The sequence below is a fragment of the Falco punctatus genome (assembly GCF_963210335.1).
Source record: "Falco punctatus genome assembly, chromosome: 5".
Classification (NCBI taxonomy): domain Eukaryota; kingdom Metazoa; phylum Chordata; class Aves; order Falconiformes; family Falconidae; genus Falco; species Falco punctatus.
This window is the reverse complement of record NC_137584.1, coordinates 74,319,683-74,342,213: the sequence shown is the minus strand read 5'-3', so window position 1 is coordinate 74,342,213 and position 22,531 is coordinate 74,319,683. Positions and strand designations below refer to the sequence as shown.

Below are 22,531 nucleotides of genomic sequence, written 5' to 3'. Positions count from 1 at the left end.
GTCAACTGAGCCCTCTCGTGCGCCACTACCGCCATCAATACGCCCAGCTGTGCCCGGTGCTGTCCTAAGCAGTTCCTCATCCACCCCCCACACCTGGGGGCCGCTCCCACCGACCCAAAGATTTTCTCCCGGTGCCTCAAGCAGTATCTGATGTTCACCTCAAATGTTACGTGCAGCCGCTTCTGTCCTTGGGCTGGGCTCTGTTGTCCGACTGGCCCCAGCCCACGAGCAGCGGCTCCGGTCTGTGGGCACCAAAATTTGTGTCACTGTGTCCGTGAAGCTGGACCGGCAGCACCAGCAGCACCCCCACCATGGCAGGGCCTCAGCGGCAGCTCCTGCCCCAGCCAGTGCTCCATGCGGGGGGATGGCTTGCACGGGCAGGGGAAGTAGCACGCGTGGGGCATTTGCCATATTGTTTGGTGACATGTAACCGGCCGGTGGGTGTGTGAAGCACAAGCAAGGACGGTTTTGATCCAGAGGCAGCCAGGATAAAACCCGAGAGCCCCAGCAGTTCCCGTGGCAGGACAAGGTTTAGGAGCACAACCAGCAGCACCCAGACACCAGGAGGGGGGTGAGGGGGGGTGTTTGCATTTGCCGAGGGAGCACGAGGGCGCATGGGGTGCTGGAGCTGGTGGGTGTGGGGCACTGTGACTGCAGGTGCTGACCGGCCCCTTGCCTTCACCCTGGAGGGCACAGAGGCTTTCAGGGCACCACGTGCTCATGAGCCACCCCTCCACGGGCACCTGCTCTTGCCGTGCTGCTGTCATTGCCCAGACCCCACGGTCCTGGCACTGGGGTCCCTGGGCTGCATGTGCTGTCACCACAGACCGTGTAGGTGCCGTTGTGTGGAGCCGTAGCAGAGCCCAGCACGAGCCAGTACCGCCCAGCGTGATCTGGCCCAGCTACTGGAGCCCAGCGCCATGGCCGGGGCTCTGCGGCCTCTGCCCAAGCTGGGGCTGCAGCTCTCACCTTCCCCTCTGCGGGCTCAGCCGGCTGCGGAGCACAGCCCGTGTCCCCGAGACACCCCCGGCCCCCTCGAGCACCCCCGGCTGCCCCCACGGTTCTGGCCACAGGCCCTGGCGCTGCCCCACGGCTCCCCTCTCACTGCTGGCCCCGCTGTGGCTCTGGCTCCACGCAGCATCGGGAGGTGCCGGTGTCCCAGGGGCCGCGGGGCCGGTCGGGCCGCCGTGAAGGGGACGGGGGGTGTCTATGGCGAGAGGCGGCGGCGGCGGACGGTGGGACCGGACGTTACCGGCGGCGGTGCCCCGCGGCCCGGCCCCGGCCCCGCAGGAGCGTCCTCCCGCGGCCGGGGCGGGGCGGTCGGGGCGTGGGCGTGCCCATGCAGATGAGGCGCCGCGCGGGCTGCTGGGGGCCCGTCCCCGGTCGGGGCCGGCGGCGGCCACGGGCGTCCGCGGCGTCGTGCGGGCGCGTGGCGTCGGGCAGGCGCGGGGCGCGTGTCGTGTCGTGTTCCGCGCGCGTGTTCGGCGGTGGCCGCGTTGTGGGTGCGCGTGCGTTGTTGTGCGGGGTTGTGTTGCGGGGCGGGTGTTCATACTTACCTGGCAGGGGAGACACCATGATCAGGCAGGTGGTTTTCCCAGGGCGAGGCTCATCCCCTGCACTCCGGGTGTGCTGACCCCTGCGATTTCCCCAAATGCGGGAAACTCGACTGCATAATTTGTGGTAGTGGGGGACTGCGTTCGCGCTCTCCCCTGGCTCGCACGGTTAACAACAGGTACTGCGCTTTCACAGTAGTTTCACCGGCAGCACTGTACTGCTTTTCGTGTGCTCCGTGTTCAGGCGCTGGTCCGGTATCGCTGGGGACGTTTAGCGCGGGCCAGATCCCGCCCCGGCAGTGCTACCCCCCCCTCCCCTCCGGGAGTCGCCTCGCGCGCACCGGGTCGGGTTCGCTCCACCCGGCTCTGCATTATCCGTCCGCGGGGCCCTGAGGCGCCGCGGGAGCCGGTGCAGGATTTTCCTTTGACGAAACGTGCGAAGGGCTGCAATGGCGGACGAGAAGGGCTTTAAACCCCGCAGGATGTTCAGCCGTCAGCCCCTGCAAACGGCCACCCACGGCCCCGGGGGAGGTGCCGACGCCATCGCCCCGCTGCCCATCACCAGGTCAGCTCGCTGGGAAGCGGACGAGCGCGCACGGAAAGTGGCTTCAGCCGCGTGAACTGTCCTCGGGCAACTCGAGACCCTCCCCCGAGCAATGCCACCTCCTCACAGAGGGCGCCCCCCCGAGAGCACGCGACGGCGTAGGAAGACGAGCGCTGTGCAGTTAAACGGAGCCCAGGCGCGCACGAACGGCGATTTAAAATGACGATCGCGTGACTGGGGCCGGGCCACGGTCGCTTGGCGCGTGCCAAGTTTTCCCCTCTGCTGGCAGCGCCGGGGCTGTGCGCAGGTAACGACCACCCCAAAGCGTGCTTGCAACAGCGCTGGAGTCGCTGCCCGGGCTGTTTCATCTGTTGTTCAACCACTGAGCCAGGGGAGAGCGCGAACGCAGTCCCCCACTACCACAAATTATGCAGTCGAGTTTCCCGCATTTGGGGAAATCGCAGGGGTCAGCACACCCGGAGTGCAGGGGATGAGCCTCGCCCTGGGAAAACCACCTGCCTGATCATGGTGTCTCCCCTGCCAGGTAAGTATGAATACCCGCCCCGCAACACAACGCCGCACAACAACGCACGCGCACCCACAACGCGGCCACCGCCGAACACGCGCGCGGAACACGACACGACACGCGCCCCGCGCCTGCCCGACGCCACGCGCCCGCACGACGCCGCGGACGCCCGTGGCCGCCGCCGGCCCCGACCGGGGACGGGCCCCCAGCAGCCCGCGCGGCGCCTCATCTGCATGGGCACGCCCACGCAGCGCCGGCCCCGCCCCGCCGCCCGCGGTAGGCGGTGAGGTTCCGCAGGAGCGAGCTGGGCTGCCGGCCCCACCTCCCCGTCCCGGCGGACCGCGGTGGCCTGGCTGTGGAGCATCGGGGCTTCCGTTCCCCACGGGCCACCCCGCACCTGCCGGAGCCGAGAGCCCCACACGCGGGGCCCCGCCCGCCGCCGCCCCCGTCCCCAGGCGGGAAAGGCTCGGCCCGTTGCTGCTGCGCCTGCCCCCTGCGCCCAATAACGCAGCTGGGGGGCATCACCCGGCAGCTCAGCTAGCCGTAGGGGGTCTCGGGGACCCACGGCCTGGCGCCGGCCCTCGAGCCCTGTCAGTGCCCGGCCTTCCTCACCTCGCTCCCAGCTGGGAACACAGAGCATGCTGCTGCCCACCACCGCGGCCAGGATTGCAGACCTGTGTTTGCAGACCCCCGCCTTTTTTGGAAGAGGCCAGGATAACCAGCACCCCCGATCTCTTGCACTCCCCCCCGCGCCCCAGAGCTGGGAATGTGCAGGGCACCAGCAGCGACAGGCTCCAGGGGCGGAAGCACAGACAGCCCACAGCAATGCCTGCCCTAGAGCTGGGATGAGCACGGGTTCTACTGCTGCAGAAAGGGATGGGAACGCTGCAGCCACTCCCTTCCCATACCAGAGTCCCCAGCCTCTGCTCAGGCTGGACCCTGCACTAGGCCCTTCTTGCAGGAGCAGCCTTGGCACCCCTGGGGTGCTGCAGGGTCCGAGGTGCCAGGCTCTCCCACACAAACTCTAGTAGCTGCCAGAACCGAAGCCAGAACAGGTGTGAGCCAGGGGCTGTCACCATAGCATCCTCATCATCATTTCCGCCAGGTCCCAGAGGAGGGGCCTAGGGACAGGGAAGATCCCCACTGCAGCCTGGAGCAGGAGGAGAGGGGCTGGGCTGAGCTGGGCAGGAGTCTCAGAATGCCCAAGAAAAGTGCAGAGCTAAGCCTATGGTGACATAGGGTGCCAGTGCCACATCACAGAAGGCAGACAAGGTGTATTGAGGGCCTGGTTTATTAGTGTCCATGCAGCTGTCCCTACTACTGGTCCACATTCTTGACACGCAGAACTACAGGCACTGAGGTGCAGGGGATCATGCCCAAGTCTGTGATGACCAGATCTACCAGGTCAGGTGGTGTCACATCATAGACCAGGTTGAGGAGGCGTAAGGACTTGTTCTCTGCCCAGCCACCCAGCTGGGCCTGGCCCTTCCGGAGCACGATCAGGTCATCGGGGTCATCTGTGGAAAGAGTGGCAGACGGCAGGATCAGGGGGAGGCACAGCACCTCTCCATCCGGCCCCGGGAGCACAAACCGCTGCTGCCTGCCAGGCCACCCCTCCTGTGAGCAGGGGAAGGGAAAGAAAACAGCAGGGCAGAGTGGCCCATCCTGGCCAGCAGCGGGAAGAGGGAGCAGGTCCCAGATGGGAGGAAGGGGACAGAAGACATACCCAGCTCGTTGGAGACAAAAGAGTCTGTCTGCACTCGCTCACAGAACTTGTAGGTCTCGCAGCACACCAGGATGGGCACATTGTAGGCCTTGGAGACTAGCGCTATCTGGGACGTCCCCACCCGGGACATGACAGAGCCATTGGCCAGGAGTGCATGGGCTCCCAGCAGCACTTTGGACACCTGTCAGGAAAGCACAAGGATCTGTTAGCACCTTTTATCATTCTGCAGCCTCCCTCATGCCCACCTCCATGTTTGGCACAGCCCCGTTCTGCTCCTCACCTCAGGCAGCACGTAAGAAATGGCGTTGATCATCACATAGGTACAGTGAATGCCCTTACGCACCAGCCGGCGCAGTGTCTCCCGGCCTTCCAGCCGTGGCCGGCTATCCACCACAATCACACGGAAGGCCCGGCCCTTCTTCACGTGGGCATCGCACAGTGTTCGGTTCACGAGGGAAGAGCTGAGGGACACCAGTTAGGAGGCTGCCCCATCCAACCAAGCCAGGCTCTCACCTGGCTGCCCCAGCTGCCCCGTGGTGATGCTGCCAGCATTGCCCAGAGATGCCCAGTGCCAGGACACCTTCCTTGGTGCTGGCTCTGGTGCAGGACTCATCAGGTGCTGGCCGGGGAGGTTTCCTGAGCCCTAGCATGGGGTCTTGCCCAGGGGGCAGCTCTGACAGGTGCCCCACAGCAGGAGCTGGCTGCCAGCGGCCGCAGCAGAGCAGGCGCTGCCAGGCGCCAGCTGCCATGGTGGGTCCCCAGGCATATCCAGCCAAAAAAGAGCAATGTCTCCCTTACCCAGGGCGGGAGCTGGGCTCCCACCAAGACCCTGATGGGCTAGCGCTGCCTGGAGATGAGTCCAGCCAGAGCTGATGCCCATCCTTGCCGTTACAAATACTGCCCCTTCCAGACACCCTCTTGCTGCGCTCACTTCCAGGGCCCCCTTCTCCCTGTCTTTGCACAGAGAATCAGCCCCCAGGAAAAGTGATGTCTCAGCCCTCCCTGGAAGCAGCACTGGCCTCCAGCTGTCCGTGACCACAGCGAGGGACTCCCCCTCCAAACCCTCTCCAAGTTTCCCTCTCCTAACACTCCAGGTCTGCACTGGCCTCCCACCCCTGCTCCCTCCTCCTCCAGCCACACAGGAGGCACACATCTGGACTCTCTTGTCACAGCAGTCTCTGACTCCTTTTCCCACCTCTAATTCCTGGGACACAGTCCCTCAAAGGAAGAACGAGCTTCTGTATTTTTGCTTCTAGACATTTTACTTTGCTGCAGTTTGTTTAAAATGCCAGTAAACAGCCATGGCTGCTCTGTAAATGTCTTGTATTGAAGAAGTGGTGAATCTGTGTTTCTTAAAACACGTAACTCTGGACAGGTGCAGAGGACAGTGCCAAGCACTGAACAAGAACAGCAAAGTCATATGGACGAGCCTTCAGTACAGGCTTTGCTGGCGGCAATGGCTTTGGGCCTCCATCAGGCACTTCTTGGCCAGTCAAGTGTTGCCCACCACTGCAACACGACAGGGTGGCGGGTCTCGGAGCCTGGGTTAGTTGAAATGGCAGGCACTGCAAATGCGGGCACTCGCAAACTGAGTTTGAGGTGCTAATGCAACAACATTAATCAGTATAGGCTGGTATAAGGCTACTTGATCAGACCCTCCTACTTGTTCCTCTAATGAGCCTGAGGGCTCCACTGCTTCCAGCATCTAGCCTGTCCCTGTGTGCAGAAAAATTTGAAACATCAGCAGGACACAGTCCCCCTGCAGTGGGGCCCTCCAAGGATGCCTGCTTGCAGCCGAGCCTGCCAACACTGTCCGTTGTGCTCCACAAACATGGTTTAGCATTCCCCTTGGCAGCTGCCAGGCAGAAAGCGCTCTGTCACCACCTCGTGATGCGAGCTCATCAGCCTGCCCATCTCCCAGGACGGGACAAGAGTCCTAACGAGCTCTCTGCTTTTTCTAAAACACTAACAATACATCCACAGCCAGCTGGCAAGTGCTGATCCCAGGGCCATGCTCTGCTTTGTACTGACACCCTCATTCATCCACTGCTGTATCCTGCCCCACTGGTCATAAACTTCTCCCTTGTGCCTTTCATTTACCAGCTTCCCACCACAGCCATGTTCTGGCTGGCACCTCCAACTGCCCCCTCCCCAGAACACAACTCCTGCCTCACCCTTGGGCAACACTGACCTTCCCACCCTTGAAAAACTGCTTTTGCAAGAGCTTCCCATGCTCACTCAGCTGTTCCGTTTCCCTTTTCCACCTGCTGCCCTGGCTCTCCTCTTACCATCCGTACACCAGGATCACGTCATTGTCATTTATCTTCTCAAAGGCAGACCTTGAAATGGCTTCAGCTGCTAGAAGAATCTTCTCTCGCAGGTATTTGTCAATAGTGTTCTGCAGCTTCTCCTTCGCCTAGAGAGATACAACGATCATGTACGGCATGGCCTTGCCACACCATGGACACTCTGTGGTCCCTTGCAGCCTGGCAGGACAGCGGGCTCAGCTCTGCCTGCAAGTGGAGAGCCTGGCCCTGCTTCTAACCAGTCCGTTTACTGAATGGCACCTTCCCCTGGGACAGGGGCTCTGCAGGACATGCAGGGCCACTCCTGTCCCAGCACAACCCTCCTAGCAGACTGTGGTGCCTGACTATGCGTTTGATGTTGCCATTAGGCCCTCCCAGCTCTGCCTGTTGTCTCCCCTGCACCTCCTGGGTCAGTTGCTCTGGTCATCCCGTGGAGATTTACTGCTCAGACTCACCAGCCAACTCCTCTCAGCCCACTAGCCGTGTGGCCTCAGGGGTCTCCTGACACGTACCACCACCACTTGGCACCTGCATCCAGAGGGCTGGAGCCTGCTGCTCGGGTGAGGCCACTCACCTCCTCCTCTCTCAGGGTGTCGGGTAGGCATGAAATCTCCTTCTTGAGGAACTTAATGGCGTTGCCCATGCTGGCTGATAGGGGCCGGCACTGGTTCAGGAAGCTGCAGAGAGGAAACAGGTTTAGCTCCAGAGCAGCCTGGAGGGCTGGAGAAGCAAAGGAGAGGGTACAGCTGAGCTAAGGATGGTGCACAGGGAGGCAGAACCCAGAGCCCCAGGGAAGTCAGCCCAGATTTGGGTGGACACCAACCCAGAGAGGTGACCAATGGACCACCCTCAGAGGAGTTTCAGTCCCTCTGCGCTGGCACTGGGAGCCCTCACCTGATGTGTGGCTTCAGCTTGGCCACCAGGTCCCGTGACAGCTCCTCATTGGGGGGAGTTGAGTAATCCCGGATCAGCTGAGACAAGAAGGAAGAGAGCTGAGCTTAGGGCACCTGCCCTTTCTGACCAGGCAGGGCACACAACCACCCTTGCCCAAGAGGCTGCAGATCAGGCACAAGTGAGTACTGTACAGCTTGACATGCTTTCATGTGGCAGGGGGCAAAGGGGTGCTCCAGGAACTTAAATCTGCAGTGGTAGCACTGAAACAGGATACCAGCAGGGCCTAGACCTGGGTATGGTCAGAAGGAAGAGGCTGAGGATGACTGAGCACAGATATAGCCTCAGCAGTCAGGGAACGGGAAGAGCTGCCTGTGCCTGGTGCAATGCCCCTGCTGCCTGGTGGGCATGGGTAGCTGCTCACATACCTGTTTGAAGACTTCCAGCAGGGCGATGCAACGGGCATTGGAACCATTGATGATGCCCTGGGAGTACTGGAGGCCTAGGCGCACCACAGCTGGGTGAATTACGGTGGAGGGGATGCTGCAGGGACAAATATGAGAGAGCTGTCAGCACTGGCCCTCTACAGCCTAGGAACAAGAACCCACTGCTAGGCCTGCAGCCAAACCACCTGAGGGACAGCCCAAGAAGGGAGCTGTCGGTCAGCCCCTACTTGCTCTGTGAGCTGGAGTCAGGCTAACCCCTCAGACCCTTCTCCTGTGGCCCTGCCCTCCCCAGGGCAGTTCTCCTCTTCCCATGGGCAGGACACCCAGCTGCCGGTGCCACTGCTCCCCAAAGCAAGCGAAGGTGTCCCCTGCCACCCCATCAAGGCCAGCCCACACACAGGACCAGGGTACCCCTTCACTACAGCTGTTTTGTAGCCAGGCCAGCCAAAGAAGAGCCAAACATTTGCTAATGGCTTGGGCTGAGAGGCCACATACCTCATCTGCTGCGTCAGCGGCTTCTTCCGGCTGTACTGGTGCAAGTGGGAGAACAGGTTGACCTTGGTGCCGTAGTCCTGTCTCAGAGGTACCTGTAGCCACACAGTGTTGATGATGGCCACCACAGCGCCTTGATCACTCCAGTGCCACCAGCCACACCCAGCGCTCACTCGTAGCAACACCAGAGGTCCCCCCCGCCCAGCAGAGAGCAGGCCCCAGTCCCACCACACCTGCAACCTGACTGCCACCACACACCTACAGCATGACTGCCTTGAAGCATGCAGCCTGTTACCCAGCCCTCCTCCTACCTGCTGCCGCTCCAGCTTTTTGGCCAGTTTCCTCTGGGCAGCAGGGTCATCCACCTGTATGTGCTCTGGCAGCCGCTTTACCACTGTGAAGATAGTGGGGAGGGCAGTGTGGGGTGTTACTGCCCTTGTGCAGCCCCCAGCCCAGTCACGCTGCCCCCAGACGTGGGAAATACACGGCAGGGCAGTGCCTAGGACACCAGGGAAGAATCAGATGGGCAGACCCTGCAGGTGTTCACCCCAGACCCCTCCCTCCCTGCTCACCCACCCACCCACCCTCTGCACCCTGTGGTGATGATAGCTTTACCGGACTGAGGCTCGGTGGAGGTCAGCCTGGGCTTGGCTACTGTGGCTGCCTGGCTCAGCTCTGCTTTCTTGGCCTGCTTCTGGGCCCGCTCAGCCTCCTGCTTGGCCCGGCGTTCTGCTCGCAGCTCAGCTTTGCTCTTGCCCGCTGGGGGCCTCTTGCCATCGTTGGGGCCATCGGCCAAGGCTGGCGGGAACGTGGGGTGAGCAGCTACTGCAGGAGACGGAAGAGGGAAGTCTGTGCCCAACCTCTACCACCAGGAGATGTAGCCCAGCACGTGGAGCAGCCCATGGCAGGGAGGCCCTCCTCTGTGCAAGGGTCTGCCTTTGGAGGGGCAGGTGGTACTAAACCCCTCATTCTCCAGCACCTTGACAACCCCGCGCAGCTGACATGGAACCAGCAGGCCAGCCAGGTGGGGAGGGGAACGGCCTCCCTGTATCTCAGCCCCGCAAGAATGCAGGGTCTGGGGCAGCGAGGCCCAGGGCTTGGGTGCAGAGAAGTGGGATATGCTGGAGGTGCTGCTGCAGCCTCCCGTAAGCAGGGCTGTTCCAGCCTGGGGGCATTCCCAGCCGAGAGACCACCAGGGCCCTGCCGCAGGGCTGTCCCAGCTCAGGGTGGTCAGCGGCGGGGCTCCCCGGCTGTTGGCTGCCTCGGGGGAAGGGGGTCCTCACCCCGCGGCTGCCCTGGGTCGGAGGGCGTCCCCTGCTCCGGGGGCTCAGCTGCCGGCCCCTTCTCGCTCCTCTTTTTCTTCTTCTGCTGCTTCTTCTCCTTCCGCAGCTGCAGCTTCTCCTCCCGGGAGAGCTCTGGGTCCTGCGGGCACAGACCGTCAGGCAGCCCCCGGCCCCCATGCAGGCCCCCGGCCCCACGCTGGTCCTCGGCGCAGCTCACCTGCGGTCCCACCGGCACCGGCGCGGCTGCTTCAGGGCCCGCACCTGGAACGAGGGGAAAGCGTGAGAGGGGCCGGGGAGAGGCTGGCGGGGGCAGCTGGGTGGGTGCCGAGCGGCGAGGTCCCGGGGTGCGCCCGCCGGCTCCGCACTCACCGTCCGGCGCGGCCCGCTCCGCCATGGCGCCCTGCCGCAGCGCCCCCTGCCGCCCGGAGGCCGCTGCCGCCCGCCGTCTCTGCACCACCTGCCGTGACGTCGGCGGCTCTCCGCGTGACGCGCGATGACGCCACCCCGCAGCCAAGGCGCGGGCGGGGGGGGCTGTCCCCTTTCCTGGGCCGTCCCTCCCCGTGGCCGGCGCCCAGCACCGGGCGCGGCAGGGCAGAGCCGCGGCCCCTGCCGGACGGTGCCGGGCAGCGGGCCCGGGGCTGCGGCAGGCTCCCGCGGGGCGGGGCGGGGCGGGCGGCCGGGGCGGGCCGGCCCCGGCGGGCGGTTCCACCGGCCTCGCCATCGCGGGGGCCCCCGCGGGGCGGCGCCGGGGAGCGACCGGCCCGACATGGCGGCGCGCGGCAGGTAGCGGGGGCGCGCGTCCCGGCCCCGGCCCCGCCATGCACTTCTCCATCCCCGAGACCGAGACCCGCGCCGGCGACGGCGGCACCGCCTACGTGGTGAGCGGGGCCGGAGCGGCGCTGTCCCGCGGGGCGGAGCGGGGCGATGCGGCCCGGTTGCGGCGGGGCCCCGCGGCGGCGGGGACAGCGCCCGGTGGGGCCGGGTGCGAGTCCGCTGTCCCGGGGCGGACGCTGCCCGCGCCCTGCCCGGTTGGGGCCGTGTGAGCCCGCGGGCCCTGTGGCGGGTGGCCTGTGCGGGCCGGGGGCCGGGGGAGGCGGCCAGCCCTCCCCCGTGGCCGGCCGCCACCCCCCAGACGGCCGGGCGGGCGTCGGGCCGCGCCGCCTCTGCGCCCCGGGGCCGGGCCCTGCGGTTCAAGCCAGATCCCGGCGGGTTCGGGGGAGTGTCCCTGGGCTGCGACCCCATTGGGGGTGCTGGGGCCGTGCCCTGCGCGGGGGTGGGGGGGAGCGGCTCGCCCGGTGCGCTGCGGCCCGGGGGGGCCCGGGGCCCGGCTCATCCTGGCCCGGCGGCCCGTCCGTTCCTCCCGGCTTCCTGTTTTGCTGGGCTGGCCGTGCCCGCCCTGCGGCTGCCGAGCACCTCCGGGAGCGGCTCCCCGAGGCCTCGGCGCGGGCTGTGGTGGGCAGAGCCCCCGGGTGCGGCCGCAGGGCCGGGGCCTGGCCCGCGCCCACCAGCTCCGGGCCTCGCGGCCGTGCCGTGGGGACCCTGAGCCCCCCGCTTCTGCCGACATCCCTCTCTGGGGGGGTCTCCTCAACCCTCTGGGATGCGCGGTGCGTGGGGGACAGGGGCGGCCGTCATCCTGGGCTGCAGGAAGGGCGGCGAAGGGCCCTGGTGATCCACGAGGGCCCCGAGGTGTTCGGCCCTGTGCCTCCCCCTGCACTTTGCCCTCAGGTGTCGCGATGGCCCCTTGGGTGGGGGAGGGCCGCGTCCCCAGCATCCCCAGCATCAGAGGACTGCTCCTCTGCAGCCCCAGCTGTGGGCAGGAGCTGGTGACCCTGCAGACAGCCTTGCTGGTGCCAGCCCCCGAGCTGATGCTGGGCAGGCGTGAGTGCTGCCTGCGCCACCTGGCCACCCCTGCCCCGCACCGGTCTCCTGGGCCCTTGACAGGGACCCTGCGCAGCAGGGTCCTTTGGCTTGACCCTTGGCAAGACCTTTGGCTTGGGGGATGGTGTGAGAAGGCAGCTGAGCTCCAGCGTGGCCTGCCCAGGTGCCTCTGCTGACCCTGGGCAGCCCCAGCTTGCAGAGGCAGGACGCTTGGGGCTTCCAGTGAGCGAAAGAGCAGTGGGTGATACCTGGCTGGGCTGTGATCGCTGCCTGCAGGCACATTTGCAGCCCCTGCAGTGCACCCCTCCTGCCCTCCCAAACACTGTTCTGGGGACAGCAGGACCTGCTCCGGCACAGAGGGGATAGCATTGTCCCCTGAGAGGATCGGTGGCTGGGGCATGGAGTGGCTGGGGCTTGTGTGCTGTGCGGCCCTGTGCCTGTGGCATCAGTGGAGACCTGAGCTGGGGCAGGGGTGCAGGGCAGAGGGGGCAGCAGCCAGGGCCCAGCTCTGTGGGATCCCCTGCAGCAGGGGCAGTTGCCTCCCCAACTCTGTGGGGCTCCCTCCAAGCTGTGGGACAGACGAGCCCTGGCTGGGCTGGTGCTGCCTGGGGCAGAGGTGTCCCAGAGGGATTCCAGCCTCTCCCCTGGCTCAGGGGGCATGTCCTGGGGCTGGGGCGGGAGGCACGTCCTGCTGGGCTCTCTGCAGCAACCCTTACACTTTCAGCACCCCAGTAGTGCTGGGGCATGTTGTGGTGGCCCAGGGGTGGGCAGGCAGGCAGCACATGAGGAAGGAATCCCCTGCTCTGTGGTGAGGGCTGGCAGTGGCTGTGCATCCCAGGAGGTGGTGGAGAGAGCCCAGGCCCACAGCCTTTGGTGGCGTGGACATCCCGGCTGTGCAGCTCTGACTGGATGCCAGGCTCCTGCTTTGCTGGCCTGAGCACAGCCCAGGTTGCTGTGCTCGCCACTGCATTGCTGTGCTCGCTCCTCCAAATGTTGTGGGCCTGCAGAATGGAGAGCAGCTGCTGGCTGCCACTTCTTGCCGCAGGGAGTGGGGAGGGGTCTCCTTACTTGCTGACTTGGGGACACCCGCATCCCTGGGGCTGCAATATGGCTCCATACTCTCTCCCAGTGGCTGGGCAGCTGCAGGGTTATGTCTTCCTGGTGTTCATCAGACACACCTCTTGGATGCACTTGTACTTCCTGAGCAGTTTTGACCATATCCACTGGGCTGCAGGTCTGTGCTGACGCTGATGTGTCTTCAGAGGAGCAGCACACAGAAACCTTCCAGTGCTGTACTTATACTCACCTGTGCAAGTCCTGGGCATTTGATCAGTCTGTGCTTGCTAATGCATAGCCCTTGACTGCTGACAGCAGCCCCTCCTGGTCCTGGCTGGGCTGAGGGCTGTGGCTGTGCCTGCCTGGGGCTGCTGGTTGCACGCATCGGTGTCCACGGGCAGCTTTGGAGTGTGAGGGCCCTGCTCTTCTTCCAGCTGCTGAGGGTGCTGCCCCTGAGAGCCGGAGAAATCTCCGGCCCTGTGAGGGAAGTGCTGCGGAGCTGTGTGCTCCAGGGCAGCACATGGAGGGGGTCCAGGCAGCGGGTGGCATGCTGCTGTGACCGGGCTGGTGCCTGCAAAGCAAACCCAGCTGCTGTGACCGGGCTGGTGCCTGCAAAGCAAACCCAGCTGCTGTGGTGGTGCCTGGCCTGGCATGGGCATGTGAGGGTTCCAGGTGGGTCCTGGTGCTTCCTCTGGACCTGGTGGGTCCAGGAGCTGACCTCTGCTGACAGGAAGGGATGGCTGGGGGTGCCCTATCTGCTCTTCGGCACGGTCCTCGGGGGTGTCACATCTTCCTGGGCCGGTCCCTGCAGAGGCTTCTCCTTGGGGTGGCCTGTGTGCCCCAAGCTGGGCAGGCCCTGGGGCCCCTCCATTGGGCAGGTGCTGGGATCTGACTGGTGTCTCTCCCTGCAGGCCTACAACATCCACGTGAATGGGGTGTTGCACTGCCGAGTGCGTTACAGCCAGCTCCTGGGGCTGCATGAGCAGGTAGGGAGATGTCCCCAGCAGCGGTGGGAGCTGCTGCTGACTGACCCCACTCCTGCAGGGCAGCACTGTGGGTTCTGCTGTGCTCGTGGCCCGCTGGGTGCTGCGGGGAGGCACTGAGCACTGCTGGAGAGCTGGCATGCCGGCTGCTGCGCTGGCTGTGGGCAGGGTGTTGGTTTCTCTTCCTTGGCACAGGGTGCAGGCCTCCTCCTGCTCTGTGACATCCCACCTTCTTGCAAACTGCTGGCTGTCCATTTGGATGAGGAAGGCTGTTGAGCCTTCTGGTCCCCTTGCCAGGCCCCTGGAAATCAGCTGGGGTGGGGGGTTAGAGCAGCCACTATCTCCCTGGAGGCACTGGCAGCACTCTGCTCTCTTCCCAGTTAAGGAAAGAGTATGGTGCTAATGTGGTCCCAGCCTTTCCCCCAAAGAAGATCTTCACACTCACCCCGGCAGAAGTAGAGCAACGACGGGAACAGCTGGAGAAGTACATGCAGGCTGGTAAGCTGGGTCTGCCCTGTGCTGCAGCTCAGGGCCAGCTGTCCCCTTCTTGGTTGCTCAGGGCACTGGGGCACTGCCCGCATCTTCCTTCCCACACTTTTACGTTTACTGTGGCCCATGTTGGTATCCTCAGTCTTGCTCTGGCGTTAGCTGGCCTTGTCCACTGGGTGTTAGCTCCTCTGTCGCAGCCCCTTCCCCTTCCCTGCACTGGCAGAGGTGAGACCCACTAGTGCCTCCACCTGAGGGGAGTCCGTGGCTGCCAATGTGTACCCCCTACATGCAGTGCATGCTTAGTCTGGATGCAGGCTCTGAGGGGCCACCGAGTGGATGGGCATTGGCTTGGGTCCCTGCCCCTTCCCACATCTTAACGTCTGACTCCTTGCTCATCTTCCACCCCCAGTGCGGCAGGACCCGACGCTGGGAGGCAGTGAGACCTTCAACAGCTTTCTGCGCAAGGCCCAGCAGGTGAGGGGGCAGGAGCCGCTGGATGTGGTGGGCTGCTGGGGCAGCCTGTGTGGGGGTGAGTGCTGACCACTGGGGCTGGGCGGTGCGTGCTGGGGCCCTTGGACTGTGGGGGAGTCTGAGTGGTGCGAGGGTGGTCTGCGGTGGAGGGGCCAGGGTGCCAGTCCAGTTTCTCTGTCCAGGAGACGCAGCAGATACCCACAGAGGAGGTGGTGCTGGAAGTGCTGCTCTCCAATGGCCAGAAGGTTAAGGTCACCATCCTTACCTCGGACCAGACAGAGGATGTCCTTGAGGTGCGAAAGTTCTTGTGTTGGGTGGGACCAGCTCCTCCTGCTAAGTTCTGTGGTTTCCCACATGTTGCAGGGGTTCCCTCAGACTGGCAGCCATTCAGCCCTCCCTGCCGCATCCCTACCCACCCCACAGAGCAGGGTTGTCCAGAGGGGCTGAAGAGCGGTGGAGCTGGGGAGAGCATGCCGATGTGCTCGTGACCCTTTCTGGGTCCAGACTGATGTCAGGAGGCTCCCAGCTCTATCATGGTGGTGGTGATCCCCTGGGCCCCACTTGCCTGTCCTGCCCTGGCCCCCAGCCCAGCAGAGGTGCTGCCTTCCTGCTGTTGGGAGGCCCCAGAGCATGCGTGCAGGCTGGATCCTGCCACGGGGTAAGGATGTAGAAGTGCTGCCTCTCTGCAGGAAGTGGTGACCTCCTGCTCTTGCTCCCAGGCTGTGGCCTCCAAGCTAGATCTGCCAGATGACCTGGTCGGCTACTTCAGCCTCTTCCTAGTGAGAGAGACCAAGGATGGAGCTTTCTCCTGTGAGTAGAGCACACTGGAGACCCACAAGGGCTGCGGTGGGATGTCTGCCCTGCACCCTGCCCTGGAGTAAGAGCTGTGTGCTTGGACCAGACGGTCCTGGGTGGGGGGATCCAGCATGTTCCCCTGGGGTGTCCTGGCTGGTGGGGGTCTGGTGGGCTCCTGCTGCCCCAAGCTGCTGCTGAGCTGCTGTTTCCCTGCAGTTGTGCGGAAGCTGCAGGAGTTTGAGCTGCCGTATGTGTCCGTCACCAGCCTGCATAACCCTGAGTTCAGGATCATCCTGCGCAAGAGGTGAGTGGCAGGGCTGGAGGGGGCAGTGACTGCCAAAGCAGTGGGGTGGTGTCTGGGGCGCCCTGCTCTGCACAGGGGCCGCCCCCTGCCTCACCATTGCTGTCTGCAGGGTGCTTTGGCCCCCAGCAACACACCCAGGTGTCCCAGGCCGTGACACCGGGGGCCAGGCTGCCCTGCTGGATTTGGTCCCTGTTTCTGTTTTCCCAGACACGGCCCTTGCTGCCTCTGGCATCTGCTTGAGAGGGGGAGTTGGGGTGTGGCAACTGATGGGCTACCAGGGGAGCTGGCCAGAGACCTGGCTCGGCGCCTTGCCCCAGCATGGGAGATGTATTTCTCCCCATTGCTGTTTGGAGCTGGGGAATAAGTTGACCCATGTGGTTCCCTTCTAGCTACTGGGACTCCTCCTATGACGATGATGTAATGGAGCATCGTGTGGGGCTGAACTTGCTGTATGCTCAGGTGAGGGTCTGTGTGGCCCAGCTGGGTGAGAAGGGGCACTGCACCCCTCGGTTATGGCTGTGCGGGGTCTCAGGTGGGCCCCACTGCTCACCAGCCTCTGCTTCTTGGTAGACGGTGTCAGACATCGAGCATGGATGGATCCTTGTCAACAAGGAACAGCACCGGCAGCTGAAGTCCCTGCAGGAAAAAGTCTCCAAGAAGGAGGTAGGGGAGGGCAGGATGCTGTGACTGGAGCAGTCCAGGCACTGGCCTGGCACCAGTCCTGTGTGAACGTGTGGTGCTGAGTTTGTTGCCTGTTCCTGGCTCAGGAGTTGTGGTGTCTGTGCTGAACTTCCCTGGCTCTGTCCACAGTTCATCCGCCTGGCGCAGACCCTGAAGTACTACGGTTATCTCAAGTTTGACCCCTGCGTCACTGACTTCCCTGAGAAGGGATGCCATGTCGTCGTCAGTGCTGGCAACAATGAGCTCAACTTCCAGGTGCGGCTGCCGAGCGAGCAGATCAAGGAAGGCAGCTTCAAGGTCACGCGCATGCGGTGCTGGCGGGTCACGTCCTCGGTGAGTGCCACTTGCCTGTGGGGCCCTGGAGAGCAGGGAAGGCTCGTGGGGGTCTGGTGGGACCTGGCTGTGCTGGGCCGGTCCAGCAGCTGTCCCTGGGAAAGGTGCTGGATGTGTTGCCTGCTTCCAGCCCAGCTGGCCTGGGGAAGGTCCGAGTCGTGATTTGGGGTTGAGGGGGTCATCGGTGTGAGGACATTTGAGGGGCCTGCCGCTGTGAGGGGACCTGACGGTGCTGGAAGGCCAGTGGGAGCTGGACAGGGTGTCCAGCAGCCAGCTGGGGCTACCCTTTTGGCACAGGGTCCTGGGAAGCTGGTGTCTTTCCCTCTGGAGGCTCCCAGCCTTAGCACGTGCCCTTGCAGGTGCCAATGAGCAATGGTCCCTCGGGGAGCAGCCCAGGGAAGTCTGAGGTGAAGCTGGAGTTGGCTTTCGAGTATCTAATGAGCAAGGACCGGCTGCAGTGGGTCACCATCACCAGCCCGCAGGTAGGGCTGCCTGCGTGCCAGGCTAGCAGCGGACAAGGATGGGAGTGAGGGAGTGGCTGTGCAGGAAAGGGCTTGGCGTGGTGTGTTGGGAAGGCTGTGCGGTGCGTGGAGCCTCATGACACCTCTCCCTTGCAGGCGATCATGCTGAGCATCTGCCTTCAGTCCATGGTGGACGAGCTGATGGTGAAGAAGTCTGGAGGCAGCATCCGCAAGGTGACAGCTGGGGCTGGATGTTGTCTCTGGGGTGGGATCCCATCTTGCCCCTGCGACTCCTTGGGGTCTAGGCTGGGCCCTGCTTGCTCTTCTCAGGATGGGGCCGGCTCAAGGATCCCCAGGGGCCATCTTAACCTCTGGAGTTGCCCATGGGGACCCTGCGGCTGAGCTGAGCTTCTCCCCTTGCAGATGTTTCGCCGGCGGGTGAATGGGACCCTGCGGCGCTCAGACAGCCAGCAGGCCGTGAAATCGCCCCCACTGCTGGTGAGTGGGACCCTGTGGCCCTGGCAGGGGGAGACCAGTGCGACTGTGGGCTGGCTTTGCTGTATTGGGTACCAGAGCCTACCACCCCCAGAGGTGCCACTGTCCCCTTGGCAGGGCTGGGGCAAGCCCAGAGGACAGCAGGGCTGCCGTGCCCCATTCCCATAGCCATGGGAAGAGAAAGAACCATGGACCAATCTCCAGGAGCCAGACTCCCCGGGGGAGGGAAGAGAGGGTAGCCTGGCCTTGTCCCAGGAGGGCGAGTGGTAGCTAATGGTGGGTAGGGTGGTTGGCATGTCCCACCACCCCAGTGCTGCCTGACTGTGCCATCCCCACAGGACTCGCCTGACGCCTCCCGGGAGCCGATGGCCAAACTCTCGGTGAGTTGTGTGTGGGTGCACTGTCGCCATCACCCTCGTACTAAGCAGGGGGGAGTGGGATCCTCCCTAATGCCTTCCCTCTCCACAGAGCAAGCTCACCTCTGTCAGCCTTCGAGGGATCAGCCACTCCAGCTCTGCTAACGATGTGGGCGCTAACAACTTCCATGGCAATTACGCCTTTGAGGGCATTGGCGATGAAGATCTGTAGTGCCCCCCTTCCTAAGACAGCAACAGCCGAGGGCCTTCGCTGAGGAATGTACGACCTGCAGCCAGGTTGCAATCAACGTGCCTCTCACCTGCTACATCCACCTTCCCCTGCTCCCCTGGGCTGGGGAGCTCACCCCCAGCCCACTGCTGCCTTTGGGGTGGGGGCAGCTGAACTCCTGCTGCTGGCTCCAGCTGGGAGAGGGCTCGTTCCCAGGGCTGCAACAGCCCAACCCGAGCAGCGAGCAGCGTGCCCAGGCTGAGCCCTGGAGCAGTGTCGCGGAGCCTGGCCCAGTGCGGGGGCAGAGCTGCCCCTTCCCCAGCTGGGATGGCCTGGCTTGAGTGCCCAGCTGCGCAGGGGGGCAGCTGCCCCGGGTGGCTGGGCCAGCGGCTTGGCAGCAGCAGCCTGGTGGCACTGAGCAGCTCTTGTGAGGCTCTGTAATGCCAAATTAGCGTTTAGGTTTCTGCTCAAGGGACAGACTGCAGTACACTGTCTCCAGGGGGCTCTGCGCAGAGCCCCTTCTCTAACCCGCTCATAGACTCCAGCGTAATCTAGGCTTGTAACCACGTATCTCCTGCTGCTCAGACCGACCGAGCATTAATGGACAGTAACCGATGTTTACACACCAATGATGATTAAAATGGATCCTGATTGGTACTGGGCTGTCTGTTGGGAGGTGGTCACTATCCCTCTTCTCCCCGCACACCTTGCCAGCCCCACACTGTCCTCTCCTGAAGCAGAACAAGGCCCCCAGGGAGAATAGCAGATAACAAAACTGACCGTTTAATGCATTTATACACAATATAAATTACACTGACCAGCATGGAAACAGCCATGGAACCAGTCCTGTTCCCCCCTCCCCCCTTTTCCCCAGACTCTGGCAGAGGAAGGCTCCAACAGGCAGGAACAGGCAGGTACCACACCGCGGGGGTGCCTGGGGACACAGCACCACCGCCGTTGGGCCAGGCACCTGAGCCTGGAACCCAAGCTGCTGGTTGTGGCTTCACGCTGCCCAGGCAGGCGAGGGCTGCTGGAGACCCCGGTGCACCCACATAAGGCAGCCCCGAGCCCCCCTGGAGTCTGCTGCCCATCCCTCCCCCAGGGAGGGCGGGGGCCGAGGCACCCCGGGCCTGATGCAGGGCTGGGCACCCCTGCAGCTGGGCTAAGTGCTGTCTCAGGGCAGGGCCGTGCCCACGGCTGGAGGGGCCAGGAGGGCTTTGGCATTGCGTGGGTTTACCCAGCTCTCGGCTGTGTGGCCGTGGATCTTCTGGTGGCGCTTGTAGTTGTCCCAGTGGCCAGTGGTGTAGGGGCAGTCCCGGCACTGGAAGGGCTTCTCACCCGTGTGCCGCAGCATATGCCGCTTCAGGTTCATGCTCTGGTTGCAGCTGTAGTTGCAGAGGCTGCACTGGAAGGGCTTGTCACCCGAGTGGATGCGCCCGTGACGCTTGAGGTTGGCCAGGTTGCCACAGGCATAGTCGCAGAGCTGGCACTTGTAGGGCTTCTCGCCCGTGTGCACTCGCTGGTGCCGCTTCAGGTTGTCGAGGTGGGCGGAGGCGTAGGGGCAGAGCGGGCAGGCAAATGGCTTCTCCCCACTGTGTGTCTTCATGTGCCGTGCCAAGTGGTTGGGGTAGTGGGTGACGAAGGGGCAGAGGCTGCAGGCAAAGCCTTTGTCCCCAGTGCCCTTGCGAGGGCTGGCGCCCGGCTCGGTGCCCAGCACCGCCAGGCTGCAGCGCCCGCAGACCTGCTCAGCCAGGCCCTCATCCTGGGCGAACCCGTCGTCCAGCACCAGCCCACACATGCGGCATGTGAAGGGGAAGAGCAGCTCCGGCAGCGCGGCTGCCTCCTCGCCCCGCAGCCGAGTGCAGCCAGGCAGGAAGGGGCCGCTGCTGCTGCCCACGTGCAGGCTCAGCTCTGGCAGCAGCGGTTCTGCGGGAAAAACACAAAACAGGGCTGTGAGCGGGATGAGGCAGTGCTGGCAGGGCTCAGCTCTGTGACAAGCTGTGGGCTCTGGGGTGACGGTGCCCTGGCTGAGGCTGGTGGCACATGGTGCCACGCTGGGCACAGGTTGATGGCAGGACGCGCATCCTGGCCCTTCGCCAGCCCTGGGGCTGTGCCATGGGAGGGGTCCCCCCAGCAGCTCTCCCCTTCCCCCCACACCCCCTCTCTTTACCTGGGTCCTTGTCCCGCCGGTGCGGCCCCTCGCCTTCGGGCAGGCGGTGGCTGAGCATGTGCCGCTTCAGGTTGCGGCTCTGGTTGCAGCGATAGTCGCAGGCAGCACACTGGAAGGGCTTGTCCTGGCTGTGGACTCGTTCATGACGTTTGAGGTTCCCCAGACTGCTGCAGGCGAAGCTGCAGCACGTGCAGCGGTACGGCTTCTCCCCTGTGTGCGTGCGCAGGTGTCGGGTCAGGTTCACCAGCTGGGCAGAGGCGTAGGCACACTGCGGGCACGCAAACGGCTTCTCCCCGTTGTGCGTCTTCATGTGGCGCTTGAGGTGGCTGGAGTAGTGGGAGGCGAAGGGGCAGAGCTGGCAGGAGTACACGATGCGCTGGCTGCGGCCCCCTTCCGTGCCGGCACACTGCAGGCAGCTCTGGCCTAGGCTGGCAGCCAGCTGCAGCCCACACTGGCGGCAGGGCAGTGCTGCAGGGCCGGGCTCCCCACCCTCCTCAGGGTCACTCTCCACGCTCAGCTGCTGGTACCCGGAGGAGCAGTCGTCGTCGCTCAGCGCATATGCTGGGATGGCAATCTTTCCCACCAGGGTATCTGCTGAGAAGACCATGGGGATGGGACGGTGTCAGCCATGCTGGCTTAGGCACAGCCCCTCTGCTTGTGCCACCAATCCCCGCAGGGTCCACCTCAAGGAAGGGACCACAGGAAGGGGGGGCCAGGCAGCTGTGCCCACCCTGGCAGCACCCTGCAGGGGTCCACCACACCACCCACAGAGGGGTGAGGAGCTTCATGGCCGTAAGCTGCCCTGACAGCCTGCTGCAGGGCCTGTCCTGGGCCCCTTGGGTAACACTGTCATCTCTGCCCTGCAGCTGGCCGAGCTGGGCGGTCAGCCTGCGGCCATACCCCCAGCACAAGGAGGGCAGGTGGCGAGGGGCACAGGAGCGGGGCAGGCACCCACTGTTACTGGTGGGCCTGGCCGGTGGGAAGCAGTGACGGTGGGAGGGTGTTGAGTGCAGCCTGACCCAGGCAGGAAAGCTGGGAGCCCATAAAGCTCGCTCCGGGCCCCCTGTTGCTGTTCTGCTGCCCCAGCCCTGGGTCCTGCTCCCCATGGGGCCTCAGCACCAGCCCCACTCCATCACACTGGGAAACAGACCTTCCCCGGCCCCACGTGGCACCACTGTCCCGTGGCAGTGGGAGGAAGTCTGGGCCAGGCTCTGAGGGCACTTCTGCTTCCTGGTTGGGCACAGACCCATCCTCCTGCAGCCCCTGAGGCAGTGCCTGTGCCCCAGGGAGGGATGACAAGAGCAGAGCCTGCTACCCTGCAGCTGCTTCAGGCTGGCCTGTGGGCCCCACACCCCAGATGTGTCCCCAGGCCGGTGCTTGGGGCCAGAATGGCAGCGACATATAGCCAAAGCCTTGCCACCACCAGTCTCAGGCTGTGCCCAGCTGTCCCCGTGCTGTGCCTGACCTGGAGCCCCGGGGCCTGCGAGACCCAACACATGCCCCCTGCCCCAGAAAGCTGCCTGGGCCGATTCACCCCTTCACTACTGCCCAGCTCCCAGAACCCCAGGCAGGTGCAGGATTGAGGCTGCTCCCATGTGGTGGGACAGGGTGGCCTCCCAGCCCCTGGTACCCCTTCACAAGCACTGCCTGAAGCGCAGACACCAGAATGGGGCATCCTGTGAGGGCCTGGCTATTGCCAGGGGAACTCTCGACCCTGCCTCAAGCCCCACACCAAGGGACTCCCCGGCCTCCTCAGCTTGGGCCCACAGTCCAGCAGTGCCACAGCATCCCTAGAGCAGTCCCCTCAGTCTGGCTGTGTCTGTGCTCTCCACATGGGACAGTGTGGCTCATGGGGTGAGGATGAGCACATGGCCAGTGATGGCTCTCCTGACCTACTCAGTGGGCCCTGAAGTGCCTGGTCCTTCTCCCCGGCTGGGCTAGCAGCTGTGATCGGGAAGGAAGAAGGTATTTCAGACAGCAAAGAGCATCTTTCAGCCCTCACCGTGTCCAGCTCCGAGAGCTGCCGAGTGAGCTTTGTCCCACCACTGGGCCCTGCCACAGGC

General features: G+C 64.1%; 4 protein-coding genes across 5 annotated transcripts in view; 1 reads left to right on the top strand and 3 right to left on the bottom strand.

Annotated features, from left to right (window-relative positions):
• LOC308064088 (uncharacterized protein) overlaps positions 1-1,575 on the bottom strand; it is a gene marked incomplete at its 5' end in the record, with an annotated part of 75,860 nt that extends 74,285 nt beyond the window's left edge. The window contains one exon of the mRNA XM_080388012.1: positions 1,253-1,575. Within this exon, the coding sequence (XP_080244138.1) occupies positions 1,253-1,575 (323 nt within the window). The remainder of the gene's footprint in view (positions 1-1,252) is intronic.
• Positions 1,576-2,483: 908 nt separating this feature from the next.
• EIF2B4 (eukaryotic translation initiation factor 2B subunit delta) lies at positions 2,484-10,488 on the bottom strand (the record flags this gene model as incomplete). 2 transcript variants are annotated; one of them, XM_080390241.1, is made up of 13 exons in its annotated part: positions 2,484-4,140; positions 4,350-4,530; positions 4,630-4,810; positions 6,638-6,765; positions 7,230-7,332; positions 7,550-7,626; positions 7,975-8,089; positions 8,488-8,579; positions 8,796-8,878; positions 9,100-9,309; positions 9,768-9,906; positions 9,985-10,028; positions 10,137-10,488. In XM_080390241.1, 13 exons carry the CDS (start codon positions 10,486-10,488, stop codon positions 3,941-3,943), a joined length of 1,905 nt encoding a protein of 634 aa, XP_080246367.1. In that variant the 3' UTR covers positions 2,484-3,940. The 2 variants fall into 2 exon arrangements, with proteins under 2 accessions (XP_080246367.1, XP_080246368.1); XM_080390242.1 differs by having other exon boundaries at positions 9,100-9,306.
• A 24-nt stretch (positions 10,489-10,512) lies between these two features.
• Positions 10,513-18,955, top strand: SNX17 (sorting nexin 17). Its single transcript, XM_080390270.1, has 15 exons — positions 10,513-10,645; positions 13,613-13,687; positions 14,065-14,182; positions 14,583-14,647; positions 14,827-14,937; positions 15,364-15,454; positions 15,656-15,743; positions 16,133-16,202; positions 16,314-16,406; positions 16,554-16,757; positions 17,117-17,239; positions 17,375-17,452; positions 17,642-17,716; positions 18,052-18,093; positions 18,182-18,955. The coding sequence occupies exons 1-15, from the start codon at positions 10,586-10,588 to the stop codon at positions 18,299-18,301; spliced, it is 1,413 nt and encodes a 470-aa protein (XP_080246396.1). The 5' UTR covers positions 10,513-10,585; the 3' UTR covers positions 18,302-18,955.
• ZNF513 (zinc finger protein 513) overlaps positions 18,752-22,531 on the bottom strand; it is a 5,307-nt gene continuing 1,527 nt past the window's right edge. The window contains 2 exon segments of the mRNA XM_080390266.1: positions 18,752-20,224; positions 20,469-21,059. Coding sequence (XP_080246392.1) covers positions 19,473-20,224; positions 20,469-21,059 — 1,343 coding nt within the window. The 3' untranslated portion in view covers positions 18,752-19,472.

Bases quoted from the DNA above. Each gene is read 5' to 3' on its own strand.
- SNX17 (XM_080390270.1), top strand. From the start codon at position 10,586: ATGCACTTCTCCATCCCCGAGACCGAGACCCGCGCCGGCGACGGCGGC. The intron at 14,938-15,363 runs GTGCGAAAGTTC...TCTTGCTCCCAG, and splicing joins AGACAGAGGATGTCCTTGAG to GCTGTGGCCTCCAAGCTAGA. The intron at 17,717-18,051 runs GTGAGTGGGACC...CCATCCCCACAG, and splicing joins TGAAATCGCCCCCACTGCTG to GACTCGCCTGACGCCTCCCG.